We start from the raw sequence: 9,681 nt of genomic DNA, 5'->3' as shown, positions 1-9,681 counted from the left end.
GCATGAAAGCAGGATGGCGACAGAGTCATGAGCCACAATCTCACAGTGATAAAACAAAGGGATGGCTAACCACTAAGCTATAACTGTAAATCTTGTTCCAAGTCCCAACCTCTGGTGTTCTTTCTTGATATTCCTACTAAATAATACCTCTGGTGTTCTCTATCCTGTCCAAGAGATTTGGCGAAGGAAGAGACAATAACATAGAGAAGTTTGTTAAAAACAATGTGAGAAACAAATAAATATTCTAAAAAGAGTTGAGATGCAGGTATCTGTACTCCTTTGGCTTCTTCAGTCATACCATCTCTATGCAAATCACAAGCATCAGAAATGATCCATGCATCAATCTAGACCAACTTACACGTAAGACATGGTATCTATATATACGATGGTTCCTATATAAAACAATCTTTGGGTTTAATATATTTTTTAAATATTTTATTTTATTTTATTTTGATAAAATACTAAAGTTACAATATCAGAGAACATATACAATTTCAGAGGAATCCGAGAACAAAATATCACAGAGTAGTATAGAGATAGAAGCAAAAAGAGTCTTAAATCACATGGTCCGAATGGTTGGTCACAACAGATGCCATCCAATTGAAGTAACCCTACAATTAATTTGGCTATCAAGGACTGTCCATTTGTGTGAGCTGGCTGGTTTGAGTATTGGTTTAGGTTAATTCCAGATGGGGCCCATCCAGTTAAAAGGCAGTGTTGATATGGCTTGTGGGGATTTGTGGTGGAGTTGCCATCATAATTGTATTTGGGAACTTTTTGCGTGATTAATTTACTTGTATCCTAAAGCCTTTTCTATTGGCTTGAGATCAAGCTTGCTTAATGCCATGATGTAAAGTGCTTATTAAAAAACAAGTCCAATCAGCTTGTAGTATTTGTCATGCTAATTGACCTGGAAATTGAATTAAATTGGTTTTTTTGGGGGCCTCTAACAATGACATCCCGGGCAAGTCCAAATCATATCTTGTTTGTTGATTATATATATATATATATATATATATATATATATATATATATATATATATATATATATATATATATATATTATTTTTTATTTTTTTTTTTTGTGCGTGCGTGTTTTTGGGGGGATGGTGGTGGGGCGCGGGGTTTTGGGGGGCGTGGGAGAATACAACATGACCACTTATCATAGGCTCAACTGATACGTTTTTGGTAAATTTGGGCATGCTCAGCGGCACGTAGGCCTTTCTCATCCAAGAGTTTTTTTGTGCCAACAAAGCTTCCAGCTTTTCACTATCGGTGAAGTCCTTGTCAATCTGTATCCTAAGGGATGGGATCTAAATTTCGATAGGAAGGACTGCTTCCATACCCTAGACCAATGAATAAGGAATTTGACCAGTTGGACCTTTCACTTTGGATTCGTGCATCACCCACAAAAAGGAAGAGGTTGTAAAGAAATCACGGAAGTTAACGAACCATCCGATAAATCATGAATATTCATGAATATTTTGGAATCAAAGGGCTCCAGGAAAAATCGATTTTTCTTTCAGAACTAATCATAAATTTAAAGGAAATGATAAATAACCCATTCCATCACAGTGTCTCTTGAATGCTTTGGGACCATTTGCTTGCATGTAATTCAATTATATACAATTCAAACACAAAATGCAAGTAGAAATAGGGGTGCCAATGGAAATAGGGATGCCAATATGGGATTTAAGTATAAAAAATAAACTCATTAAGCTATTTGATTATGTTTGAGTTTGAAATTAGAGCCGAATTTTCATTGATCCTAGTTTGTTTTAGACAAATCAGTACCGGAAAACCTGAAATCAAACTTGATTATATTGTACATGTAAATACATAAAGTCATTTTATATGTATGCATCAAATCCATCCATCCATACACCATATGTACATCTGTATATATAGATACATACATATGTATATAAATAAGTACATACATACAAATTGTTGTTGCCCTTTTTTACCTGTCTTGTTTCAGATGAGCTATGGATCTCGGAATCTTTAGGAAGCTCGGTTGATCGAGATAGAAGGTGCACCGTGAAGCTTGAATGTGTAAGTGGGTGCATCATCAACATTGGGTTAGCCGAAAAGGTATGGATGGAATGATGGATAAAGAGTAGTGCGGATTAGATGTCTTAAATTTTAAGAACTTTTGCTCCGATCACACCATTGTTTAAAGGAGATGAAAATGAATAAAAGTGCAGCATTAGACTACAGTTGAAAAATTATAACATTAGAGAAACCATTAGTTGGACTAAATCCATAATGGACCATCCAACCAGAAAGCAAAATGTGTAATAGTAATTAATTTTCCCTTCTAAGCAACACGCATTGGTTGGATGGTCCATCGTGGAACTAGTTCAACTAAAAATTTTTCGTAGTCCTCTTCCAAAAAAAAAAATTCTCATGACACTAGGTTATAGTAGAAATATACCGCTAGCTTTAGCAGCTAAGTTAGATTTACTCCTAAGATCAAAAATAAAATTAAAGATAAAGATAAGCTAATTAGATCGGTTGTCGAAAGATCTTTTATAAAATATAATTCTACTTATTTATACTAATATATAATACTTATTCATAAATATAATAATTATCCACTCTAATGATTGCTTTCAATATCTGAGCTCCACTCTTGATGATTTTGGTAACTAACATCGATGACCTTATAACTGCATGCATGATCATCATGATTCGCTGACTGTAAGACCAATGCGCATCTTCTAACAACCTTCACATATCGTTCATTTTCTTTGACGTTTTCTTGATCGCTCCACGGCAAGACCTTCCACACCTTTTAGACATCTATGGGACCGCGATTCATTTTCCCTTGCGTCTGATCACGACTATTTGAGCCATTCGGCTTACATATCCGTATTGTAGCCAAAATTTTTGAGCTCGTTCATCCCATTCATACTTGGTAGGTTTTATAGTATTATCAAATTATCATAACAATTATTATATAATATTAAATATCTATTTCTATATCATACTGATTTTATATTATTTATAATATATATTTTATAACATATTAACTAAAATAGTTATATATTGTATTTATTAATTTAATATAACGTTAAATATCAACTGTTAGGGGGTAACAAAGATAACCCTAAGGGAACGGCGCCCAGTAATCCTTCGCGAGAAAGAAGGATACACCTCTGCATCCAATCGGCCACGGGTTCGTCCCCATTTTGCTCTGAAAATGTGCAGACAGATGGTCAAGAAAGTTCAAAGCACTCTGAGATCCATACCGTAGATGCCTCAATGGTGGATGAGCACAAACGAAGGTGTTCCCTTCTTTCGCGAGAAGGTTACCACATCCAATCCCAACAAATCTTGTAACATAAATTATGACTGATTTTGCCTACAATTCTAACAGGAAGATTTGATACACCCATACTTGGTTAAGAGTTTGAAGGAAAAAGGGGAGAAAAAAAAAAACTCAGAATGCTTTTGAGGCATATGGGCAAGTCAGCAACAGAAATACTACAACATTAAGAGAAAACCATGCTTAAGTAAATAGATGATCCACCTGCTGGCTTGAGTCTCACAGTCGATTTCTGATGGTCCACAAAATATGAAACATCCAATAGTTACTCTTTCATCAGTCACTTCACAATGATTGATTACATGTTTCTTATCTCAGAAACACTCACTTGGTCAAGCAAACCTCCACCAAAACATTCCCACATGAAACTATATAATACATAGAAAGAGTTTTTACCAACCACAATTAAGCAAATATTGTCCATTCGGAACACAGCTGCTGAACGGCCATAACAATTCTGACATTCTCGCTGTTTTAAACAGCAGGAATACCATCAGTTGCCATTCCCACCGAACAAATAGTTGAGGGAAGAACCACCGCCGGGAGCAGCATGGACCTTAGTTGAAGGTCGATCCTGCACAAGAGAATTCAGAATTATACCTTACAAAGGGAGAAGTAGCATGTAGCACAAATAAACACAACTTTTGCAGCAGACCCTTAGAAACCACATGCGATGCACAAGTTACTTCAAATAAATTAGATAAATGTATGACAGCGGAAGATGTAACATTGGCCAGCAGTGTCCCGCATTCGAAGGACTAGAAGTGCGCAAAGGGAGGCATATTACCATGCAGCCTTAAGGATTGAGCACATCTCACATAAAAATAAGACAGGAATATCATACTAAAATAGTGCATTATTTCTCCCGTTATGCAAGATGAATGCAGCTTTAAATTAAACATAACAGAGAAGCTAAACTACAAGGATCTTGGCATTGATAAAACAAGAAAAAGCCAGATGTAACTCGATGATATTCAAATGCATGAAGCCTCATAAATCCTTTTTCTTCTGATGTATGATGTGGATGGCTAACTGAGAGTTCTGGTTACGGCTGTGTAGAACAAGGTAAGAACTATCATTGGCAAATACACCAAGTAATAGACTGTCGTTTATTTAATAACAGTATTAGTACCAGAAGCAACATATCAGTGATCACATTTTTACAACCAACATAATAACAGCATAAAGTACAGGAAATAACACAATACCAATATCAGTCAGAAAATGAATACCTTTTAGTAGCTTTCTGGTACAAAATTAGAGAGATTTTGACCAATTAATCCTCCTTTTTAAGCCTAATCCCAACATAGTCCACTTTCTATAAAAGGATATTTAGGACCGAATAACTTATTCAAATGACTTATTTACCAATGCAAAAAACCCAATAACTTATTCATAAAAAGACAAAATAGCCCTTGCATCCAATTAGTAAATAATTCTGGTGATTCTTTATATTTAAATGGTAATTATAACCTTAGCCTATTTTACCATTATAATCTGAAACAAGGAGAGTGGAGACATGAATCATTTGAAGAGTTTGTATTTTTATAATAGAAAAAAGTAACAATATTATTATTCTTCAACATAAATATGCCAAGGGAGTTAATTGTTAATTGTGCAACAAGGATTATTGTCTCATTTATAATAAACTATGGTCCTAATTATCCTTTTATGAAGATGAGTACTGTTATGGAATTTAGTTGAAGGAAGGGGACTAATACATCAAAACAGCATCAGCTGTCACCTATAGATGACAAGAGTGGGAAAGTAGAAAGCAGCATTTATTTTTCACATACCTTACATTTGAAGCATAAAATTATGAGAGATTTTACCTGAGAGAAGAACAAGGGGAAGAAATCAACCCAAGACGGGATGCTACCCCAACCAGGATGAATAAATTAGCTGGCTATAGTTGGATGTCATAAGTCTATAAGGTGGATAACATAATTCTCCAGGAGAGAAGTTTTCTTACTATAACACATCCAGGATGCCTAAAAATGCTAACTAGAAAACAAAACATTAATATAATATAATATTGTAGCCAATCAAGCCAGTGATTCAAACCGTAATGAAATTGCCACAGTTCTGTCCGTCTGCTCGAAAGTAGTTGTTTGTCTGGGATCCTTGGATCCCTGCTGGAACCTGCTTGCTGTTGTCAACTGGTGGTGGAGCAGCTGGCTTAGGAGCTAACTCAGCAGCAGGTTTGGGAGCTTCACCATTTCCAAACAGGTAGCCCAACGAACTCTGCCCTCCTCCACTGCTGACTCCACGACCCATTATTTGTTGTATGGTTGACAAACCCAGATACTACACAAACTTTCTGAAGCCACAAGTTAATTGCATATATAACATATTCCAAGAGACTTTAATATAAGAAACAATAGAATTGTTTATTCAAATTGATGAAAATTTGGCAATATTTCTATATAAGATTACCTCCAACCAAACATAGTAATCTTTTTCTATATCATTTTCCGGAGTAATTTTTGTACCAACCAAACACGATAAAAATTATTTCCCCCGCAATCATTTTTCTAGATAAATGATTCCCAAGAACCATCAGATTATGGATAATCTGACATACCCTAACCAAATGAACCCTTAAAGTCGAAATCCACCTGCAATTTGTTGGGAATCCAAAATGATTCCAAACATTATTAAATTTGTGCATTCTTTCATTTCTTTCACATAGCCAATCCCTTGATCTTAGCATCATGAGCATCCATTTGAAACCCTAACTGAACTAAGCAGTACTCACCTGAAAGGTCACACAAGGCAACAGAATAGTAATAGTAATATTGAACAACAACAACAACAGAAGAAATGATTACTAGCCAGTTATATGTTGCTCAATGGTCACAATCAAAATAGAGGCATCTTGGTTGTACGTATGGATCATGAGTTAGTTATCTACTTTGAGGATAGATGAACTATATGAGAACATTTTCAACTTATAATAACACTAAACTATACTCTAAAACTAGAAAATTATAAATTTCCCTTTTCAATCTTTACAATTCCTATCTGTGAAGTATCATCAATATAAAAAGAAAAAGAGGAAAGTAATAGTAGATTACCAGTAATGCATCTCCAAGTGTTTGAATATAAACCCCTGCAAAGGAAAAAAAGAGCCAGGAAGGGAAGTAGACTCATTCCATATTCCTAAGCTTATGTCCTAGATAAAGAGACCATACCACTTCTTCTAGGATTAACACTCCATATAGCAGACATCCATGAATGCTTTCCAAGTTCAAGACAATATTCAATTAGGGACAAGAACAAACCCCCATTTTCAAATATGGTATCAGACTATAACAGCCTCAACATACAACCTCTTAAATCCTGACTTTCAAAGCCATGTGCTCAGCAAGACCAAGTTCATCTTTTTGTCCTCTGATGCCAAGAGGCCCAAGACCTAAGATGACCCATGCGCAGTTTCAGATTACTGCCTCTTATTTGACTGATAGCATGCGAGTTCCCGACAATAATCCAGAAACGAACAATAACATTGCAACTATCACAGATCATGCCCAAAAAAAAAGGGCATCCCATAACAGGTTCCCGGTATTCAAATAATTAACAAAGTCCTAACGCCTTCTAAGAACAGTTCCTTTTCATATCTATGTTTTGCATTGCCTCCAATAATCTCCACCAATTCCAAGTCTCACTTTTTGCATTTTCCTACTAACAAATTCCATCCTCGCAACAAAATCAATTCAGCTTAGCATCCATAATATTAACATAACCAGACTCGCACTTCCACTCTTCTCATCAATTCTATCCCTACAAAAAGGAAGAAGAAGAAGAAGAAGAAGAAGGAGGAGGAGGAGGAAGAAGTTTTCTTATTGTACATAGTATTTTTCACAACATCAGCTTGTAACGCTATAGCAGAATTCCAAGTTTTGAAATCATTTCCAAAATTCCCTCAAGTTCCCGATTCTTCACTCCCACATCAAGTTCTCAAATCACTACAGCAGTAACGGGAAACATAAAAACAACATCCTAAACAGTACATGATACTAAAATCAAACACCAATCACTTAGGAAGGAAAAAAAAAATGCATACGACCATGCCAACGCCGTGGAAAGCGAGAGAAGAACAAGAAAACTATTACCAGAGGAAACGCAAATCAGCAGAATTCAAACTCAGATCTCTAGACTACAGCCTCCAATTCTTAATAAGGCTTATGACACACTAATCAATAAGCAAGAATCCAAAATCCACCATAAAAAACAACAATCCACTTGAAACGCCTCAAGGGAACACCAGATCGGCGGCGGATAACATCACAAAAGTGAGAATCACCCACACAACCGGTCACGATCGAAAGAGAAACCCGGATAAATTGACACTTCTGGGGCTATCTCGGCGAGATCTGACGGAAAATCGCTATAGGAATGCGCAATGAGGCGAAATTAAAGGGCCAAAAGCATGGGTTAGGGTTCCATACCTCTCGGCCTTGGGATCCGATCCGGAGGGGGAGGAGAGAAGATGGGGCAGGGATGGGGAAGCCAAGCGGAGGAGGACGGTTCTATTTACGGTATATATAGAGGTCGGGGACAAAATAATAATAATAACAACGACAACTACAACTGGGAAATTAAGGAGACTCCTAAGAAAAAAAAACTGTGAAATTATGGAGGAGGGAAAACAATTAATTAAAAGATGGGAGAAATGAGGTGATGGTGTGTTTGATAGTTTGGAGCGATTCAAAATTGGGGCCAACGTCTATCCGTCGGTGATAGGGAAGGAGAAATATCATCTAGTCATCCACCAGGTACCCCACCACTATTTTTTTTTTTGTTTTTTTGCCTCTCTTTTTTAAATGGACCCAGGGCAGGGGTGCAAATAAGCCGGAGAAGATCCGATCCAATCTAATCTCTTGATTAGATTTTGGTATCGAACTCAAATTTAATTTAATAAAAAATTAGATCAGTTCGAATTAGATTAAATTTATCATCAAATTTTTTAATCCAAAGAATCATTCGAATTGTATCAAGTTCGTATATATCCAATTCAATTCATAAAATATGGGTTCGATTCGAATTCAGATCGCATCTAGATCAGTCGATGTCTTTATACGTATGCAAATATGAAATTCTCACCCGTCATCCTTTTCATCCATCCTACCTTCTTATTCATAGTGCTGCTTCCCTGCATGCAGAAGCACCAGGTGCCTCCGATGGCTCTAATTTGGGAGAGAGAGGGGCAACGTTAAGAAAAAAATTATCAAGTGAGAAGCGACAGAGGTCAGTAGAGTGGATATGTTCGAGGATGATGGAGGAGCTGTGAGAGATGAGACAAGGTGGCCATCATTGTTGCGGTCACAGGTCAATCTAATCTATTTACAATCTTAATCAAACACGTTGCACTTAGACTTATCCATAAACTAAAATATTCATTCAAGCTCAAAACCTTTTGGCAGACTCAGGCAAAAAATTTAGACCTCTCGATCAAGCTAGGCCTAAAAAATAGATTTGTTTAATAAATTGACTGGGTTGAGCTGGAGAACTAAAACCATGATATCCAGCATGTTCCCCCTTTTTTTAATTTTGTTTGTGCTATTTGCTTATGTTTGATCTTTTTATAAATTTAATTGATAATTTTATCCATATATTAGTGGGAGGATAAACATGTGGTAAATGATTGATAATATTTAATTATTCATATTTAGTTTTTTAAAATATTTTTGATTATTTTTTAGTTTTTTTAAAAATAAAAATGATTATGAACCTGGGCCCCAGCCTGAGCAAGAACCGGGCTTGGGCCTTGGAATCTAGGGCCAAAACTTTGTGTTGTCATGGCCTACGAACATTATGTTGATATTTGGATTTGGCCGGATCCGAGCCCGGCCCACGTTGGCCTATGAACAAGTCCACCCACGGCCACTTGATTGCAGAGTCTTTTCGTATTAATATTGAAAACAAGAATATTATTATTTTAATCTAAACGTAAAAAACTAAAATAATAATTATGTTAAAATACTAATTATTTGAAAAGTATTTTTTGCTGGACTATTTATTTACTGCTATTATTTGTTGCTGTAACTTTGACCGTGGTTTGGTGCTGGTAAGTGCTAATTAATCTAGGGTTATTCATTTATTCCTTCAAAACACATCTATTTTTCTTATTAAGTTTTCTATCCAATTATTATTTAAAATGTAACTTAACCTAGTTAAAGTGATTTCATCCAAAAAGGTGAAACGACTTTAACTTTCAAAAATTTCTCTTCTCTCTTGTTTTTTTTTTTTTTTTTTCCATATTTTCTATAATTTATCTCCCTAGTTCTGAAATTCAAGCAAACAAGGGATATTAGCCTATTATTAGGATAAGTGAAGGATATCCAAAA

At 35.8% G+C, this 9,681-nt stretch overlaps 1 protein-coding gene across 4 annotated transcripts; it reads right to left on the bottom strand.

Annotated features, from left to right (window-relative positions):
- Nucleotides 1–3,579: 3,579 nt before the first annotated feature.
- Nucleotides 3,580–8,076, bottom strand: LOC105058100 (protein SPIRAL1-like 1). Of its 4 annotated transcripts, XM_010940893.4 has the most exons (4): nucleotides 7,783–7,969; nucleotides 6,409–6,443; nucleotides 5,396–5,651; nucleotides 3,580–3,905 (listed from the first exon to the last, which is right to left on the bottom strand). In XM_010940893.4, exons 3-4 carry the CDS (start codon nucleotides 5,606–5,608, stop codon nucleotides 3,825–3,827), a joined length of 294 nt encoding a protein of 97 aa, XP_010939195.1. In that variant the 5' UTR covers nucleotides 5,609–5,651; nucleotides 6,409–6,443; nucleotides 7,783–7,969; the 3' UTR covers nucleotides 3,580–3,824. The 4 variants fall into 4 exon arrangements, with proteins under 4 accessions (XP_010939195.1, XP_010939194.1, XP_010939196.1 ...); XM_010940892.4 differs by lacking the exon at nucleotides 6,409–6,443 and having other exon boundaries at nucleotides 7,783–8,076; XM_010940894.4 differs by lacking the exon at nucleotides 6,409–6,443 and having other exon boundaries at nucleotides 5,396–5,638; nucleotides 7,783–7,971.
- Between the last annotated feature and the right edge of the window lie 1,605 nt (nucleotides 8,077–9,681).

The sequence above is a fragment of the Elaeis guineensis genome, chromosome 15, assembly GCF_000442705.2.
Source record: "Elaeis guineensis isolate ETL-2024a chromosome 15, EG11, whole genome shotgun sequence".
Classification (NCBI taxonomy): domain Eukaryota; kingdom Viridiplantae; phylum Streptophyta; class Magnoliopsida; order Arecales; family Arecaceae; genus Elaeis; species Elaeis guineensis.
This window is presented reverse-complemented; position numbering and strand designations above follow the sequence as displayed.

What these genes read in the sequence shown, in the direction of transcription:
- LOC105058100 (XM_010940892.4), bottom strand. Translation starts at nt 5,608, where the DNA reads ATGGGTCGTGGAGTCAGCAGTGGAGGAGGGCAGAGTTCGTTGGGCTAC. An exon ending in ACTGTGGCAATTTCATTACG is followed by an intron (nt 3,906 to 5,395) that starts GTTTGAATCACT and finishes TCTCTTGTGCAG; the next exon opens with GATCGACCTTCAACTAAGGT.